At 42.7% G+C, this 5,619-nt stretch overlaps 1 protein-coding gene across 1 annotated transcript; it reads left to right on the top strand.

Moving 5' to 3' along the window:
* The first annotated feature begins 252 nt into the window (after positions 1-252).
* Positions 253-2,187, top strand: prr18 (proline rich 18). Its single transcript, XM_041789931.1, has one exon. It carries the CDS (start codon positions 365-367, stop codon positions 1,124-1,126), a length of 762 nt encoding a protein of 253 aa, XP_041645865.1. The 5' UTR covers positions 253-364; the 3' UTR covers positions 1,127-2,187.
* The last annotated feature ends 3,432 nt before the right edge of the window (positions 2,188-5,619 follow it).

The following is a 5,619-nucleotide window of genomic DNA, read 5'->3' on the forward strand; positions in this document are numbered from 1 at the left end:
TATTAATATCCGTCTGGTGAATATTATTGTATGTATGTGAACGGGAGCAGCAGAGAGGCGCTGTGAGAAAATCTGAGTGGATCTTGGGGTGGATGTGGCTCATTGCTTCAGGAAGTTATTAGAAATGATGAAATGACATCACCACGGTTATGTGGCTTTGTTTGGAGCTGCTCCTCGTGACCACGCCTTCCTGTCTGCTCCCTCATAAAGCAGCCTCCTCTGTGAGCGTGCACCAGTTGAACTCCAGCGTCAGTGCGGACTACAGGTGCACCGCAGCCTCTCTGGATAATGCTCCGCTCGTCGCTTTACGCAGGGCTTCCTCTTCTGCACTTTTTTATATCCTGATCGTTTCCAGCCTCAAAAGATGCCTTTTCCGCCTATCAGCCTCCAGCAGAGGATCTCCTCTCCCGGCAGGGATCTATTCGGGAAAAAGAAAGCCAACGCAGTGCCTCCTCAGACTGAGCTCAGCAGCAAACCCGGCAGGGAGAAAGCAGGCTCCGAGAAGGAGAAGCAGTCTCTTTCTTGGACGTCTGCGAATCTAAGGACTTTGGGACGAAAAGCCCCGCAGCAAGAGAAGAGTAAAAGCCCATCTCAGAAGGCAGGCTCCGGCCAGGAGATCCAGGGAAAATGCTCCTGGCTGTCGGTGCCCAAACCTCAGGACTCATCGGAGGGAGTGAGGCGCTCCAGCTCCATGGACTCCAGACAGCTCCACGGCAAAGAGGACGGCAAGAAGGAGATCCAGTTTACCCTCAGCCTCACTCCTGAAGCCATTCTTGTCATCCAGAAACGAAATCTCGAAAAGCAAATGATGGCAAAGCAGCAGAAGTGCTGCGCATCCACCGACTTTCGGCACAGGCGAGTTTTTCCAACCAAAAAGGCGCACGGAGGCTCCAAAGGCCCTGTAGCCAAAGTGGAGAGCGCAGAGCAGGACATCACCGCCATCGTAAAGATCTCTCTCCTCAATGATCAGTACAAGTATGACGATGTGGAGTATGAAGAGGAGGATGGAGACGTGGATGAGACAGTCGTGAGGAAATGCAAAGAGTGGCTGAAAGGAGTGGAAAACGCTGCAGCTTTGGGAAAAGTGGACAAACTTTCTGCACTGCCGCACCTTAAAGGCTGCTGACACCAAACTTTGGATCTTTATCAACAGCAGACTGATAAGATGGACTCATGCAAAGTGTGCACCAATGGAGGCCTGCTGCAAAGGCAGTTTAAATTTGTGTCATGTAAATTGAACGTTTGCATTAGAGGGGGGGGGGGTATGGAGGACTATTAGTGCCAAATATGAAACAGAAAAACTGAGGAAGGTGGTTTTTCATTGCAAACTGAGAAAAGGTCACAGAAAGTCAAAGTGTCAGGTAAAAAGGTGTTTTAAATCCAAAAGATGAGATGAAAGTGCAAATGATGAGAGGAAAAAGTTCAAATGTCAAGTAAAAAAGTCAGCATTGTTTCTTTTTATTTCAAAAATTCAACTTTTTTCCTCATCATTCCAACTATTTTTCTTAAACTTTTCACTTTATTTTCATTAGGGTGTTTAATTTTTACAATTTTTCTTGACATTCTTCATTATTGCCAATTTGCCTTTTCTCAAAGTGCATTAAAAAATCTTCCTCCTCTTTTTTTATGTCTCATTCCTGACCCTAATAGTCTTCTGTAGAAATGCCAAATTTCTTTGTAATTACCATCCAAAATCAGTGTTACCTTAAAAAAGACGATGATCAACGTCATCTAAAAGTAGATAAGCTTTGAAATCAGATTAAATTTGACATTAAAAAGTGGTTTAAAGCTGCCTTTGGCTCATCCTGCAGCGCTTCTTAAAGTTCCAGAGGACTTTGCTTTGCGAGTCGAATGCCTACCCGATGTTCTGTTGAAGTTTGAACACCTTAATATCTCGTCCTTTGCACATGGTTTTTGTTTTCAGTGTGGCGCCGGTGGATTGGCAGGGGGGTGTGCGTAAAGGGACGTGAAAGCGCTCCTTTGTGCTGGAGAACAATAAGCTGTCAACAACATGGCTCTCTGTGTGCGCCTGCTGCTGCTGAAACCAAACTGGACTCTTTATGTTTCCTCTGATCAGAGGGTTATATCCTTTGTAGGGATTTATCCGTCATGTACAGTATTTAATATTGACTAAATATTTGTACTGTCAAATGATGATTTGAAGTAAACATGTCATTTTCTAAATTATGCCGGTGTCTCTGACCCTTTGAAATCTCTAACAGCTGATTTGTCATGTTTCATGGTGCTGATCTGCAGTCTTTGGTTGTGTTTTCCACTTGTGATCACTTCCCCAGACTGTATTTAAAGGCTCTTTTTGTTCCCACTGTAGATACCTGGGGCCATTTGGGCATTAGTGTTCTGTAAGCTTCTTAGATTTCCTGTTAAGCAGGGTTGACCAGAGCACTGCAGGGCCCAGGTGCATGATCCCTTCAGGAAATTACCTCCAGTCTGCTGTACTGTTGTCTTATTAAAGCAAACAATGCACGCAGCTGCTGCAGAAAATGCCAGAGATTTCTCCATCTAGAATGTAAGAATTAATGTGCAATTTAATCTAGTTTAGTTCTGTGCTTGTGTGCCGCTCAGTGCTCTACAACAGAAGCAAATGTTTACTTTTTGAATAGCGATGAATGTCATGTACCTACCAGGGAGACGGAGATAGTCTAAATCAGAACAAATGAGCTATATGGGGTCCTTTTAGGTGCTTTTTGACCAAAAGAACCAGGAACTTTTAGACCCAGGAACCAGGTTGTTTCCGCCGAGCAGTCCGGCAGTCAGTTTGGTATGGCACACATTTATTTGCATTTTGCATCCCATTATCAAAAGTTGGAAATAATTGACCTAAACCAACCTACTTTGTCAGCATCCTCCCGTAAGGGTGCCAGGCTTATCTATCTGTCCCACACATAATATAGAGGGTTTGCACTGATGTCACTTTCACACACAGGACGACTGCTTAGCTGGGCTACAAAACATAGCTGTCCGCACCATAAGGAGTGGGTGGAAACAGGAGAAAACAGACTAATATCTGCCTAAATTAGGGATATTTGGACTCAACAGAGATCCAAACTGTTTCCTGGATCATGGAAGTTGATAACCTGACACACCAGATGGATTTGTTTCACACATCCATCTGGAAAACTTTCCATAGATGGTGTTTGGGAAAGGGCAGAGCCTTTGAAAAAACACTCGGAGGGTGAGTGGATGAACGTTCTGTCTGTCACATCTTTACAGGCCAATCAGAGCAACAAAACACGTGACCTAGCCGCTACCGAGGAGTAAACTCCATAGAGAACTGCATAACACAAACCATGACGACTGTAGATATGTCAGTACACGACTTTTGTATTTTTGAAAAGAAAACAACTCACTACTGTTCTTTGTTCTTCTCTTAACAAAGAAATGTCGTCAAGTTCTGATAAAACTGGTGCTTTAGCAGCATCCATGTCTTCCGCCATAATTGCACTGGTCTTTTGTTGCTGCTTGTTTACATCACAACTCTGCTGCACCCCATAGTCCTGCCTATAGACAGTGATTAGTCCTGTCACTTTCTAACCTGGCCCGGACGGTTCAGACGGGAGCTTTGCAAGATGGATTCACCAGTGAGAAACACGGAAACGGGCGAATCCATCTGCTTTGCAAAGTTTTGTTAATACGAAGCTTTAGATCAGTAGATTCTCTGTATTCCACTGAGTCATTTACTTAGTTTTACTTCAGTTAATCTGTGAAAAGGTTGCTCTGTGGTTGTTAAATCTGTTTGCAAAAATTCAGGGAGTATTTTAAATCCAGATCAAGGAGCCTTGGATGTCTTACTTAATCTATTTTGATTTTAACTCCTGTTCAACTTTCATTTTTATTTTCAATGTGACAAATTCACACAGTACAGCTCTCATCTTTTATAGCATGTCGTATAAACTGTTAAAGAGTCAGATACATTCACTTCATGTTTTTAACATCAGTATTTAACCAAATAGAACTCAGGTTAATTTACAAAGGTTCCTTTATTTAAGCTGTGATCAATATCAGTGGACTTCACAATTTTTTGGTCTTTCCCCTCCAAAGCCATATTAATCAGACATCCAAGGACTATATGTAGAGCTTTAAAACATAATCTGTTGTCATTAAGTGCCTGTCACCTTGAATATTATTTAACCATATGGTTGATCTGCTTGAATTTAAAGTCTTAATTTTCGTTTGAGGTAAGAGGAAGAACAATGAAGTGAAGTTTGGATTATTTAATCACTATCTGAATGGTTGTTGCAGCTATTATAATGGCTTCATCACGTCTTTATTAACATACCATTATGGCTCCAAACATTTCTACAAACATATTTCATAAGTTGAGGATCTATACTGGCTAACATCATCAAGATGTGGTCATTAAAATTCCACTTTTTCATCCAAAATAAAGCCGTTTCTTGCTCACTACCTGCTGATTTCTGTCGTCAGCTCATCCTTTCTGCTCCTCAGTGGCTGGAGCAGCAGAGACTTACACTGCCTGTGACACCACATACTACCCTCTGCAGTCCACCCACCAAGTGAGGTGTCTGTGGAAACGCTAACTATTTTAGGGTTTACCATGTGGAACCATACCAAACCGCATTCAATCAAACTGGACCACATGGAAACGGGGCTTAAATGGTTCCTGTGGCCCACTGTTGTCTTCTTTTCCATTAGGGCATAAAGTCCTGGGACGATTATACAAATCAGGCCTCCTGACACAGCCAGGTTTCAGGACATCAAAGTCGATCAGTAATAACTACACGCTTTCAGATCATTTACTTCTAAAGACTTACATGCCAAGGATCTGCTAAACTGTATTTGCAGTAATTTTATTCCTTTTTTGTGATTTCCATCTGTTTTTATTTATATTTGTATATATTGGAAAGAAGGTTCTGTGACGGGGGACAGACCTGGTCTCTGTCTGTGCAGGTTTTCAGTCATCCAAAGCTTGATCCAAACAGTGCAACTGGACTCAAGGTTCTAGCATACATTTCGCCTCTCTTCTGAAAGGCTTCTTCAGTACTCAGACTGACCTGGGCCAGAGGGAAATGTATGCATCTGTCGACCATTTATACGCTATGGTTGGTCACCTGAGAGTCGCTGGCAGACTCATTGACCTAGTTACCAATCAGAAACATACAGCACTGCAGCCCCAACCCCCCATAGTTCCTGGGCTTAGGATAGGACTACCTCCTGAGCAGGGACTCTTCAGAGGTAGATTTTCTACCCCAGAACTGAATTTGGACCCTGGTCCCGGCAGGCAGAGTCCATCAAAATGTTCCTACTGACCAAAATTACCTTTTGTGAAGCAAAATTAAGGCCAAGTGACTTATTTCAAGCAGTGGTTCCCAACCACTTTTCCTTGGAGTCCCCCCTACTGTATCAGAGTGAAGCTGAGCCCCCACCCCCTCAAGAACCACCTGATTTTTTTTAACATATTCATGTAAAAAATCAACATTGGTTTAATTATTTCATTGGTAATGCCATGAGAAAAACTCTACATGTTTTCTTACCGAAAGACCACTGTATAATCCACTTGGTAGTGCCTTAGCCTGGTTCCTGCAGTGGAAACACACTCAGTGCATTTATGATTGATTGTTTTAAACTACTTTTAAAATG

The sequence above is a fragment of the Cheilinus undulatus genome, linkage group 6 (genome assembly GCF_018320785.1).
Source record: "Cheilinus undulatus linkage group 6, ASM1832078v1, whole genome shotgun sequence".
NCBI classification, from domain to species: domain Eukaryota; kingdom Metazoa; phylum Chordata; class Actinopteri; order Labriformes; family Labridae; genus Cheilinus; species Cheilinus undulatus.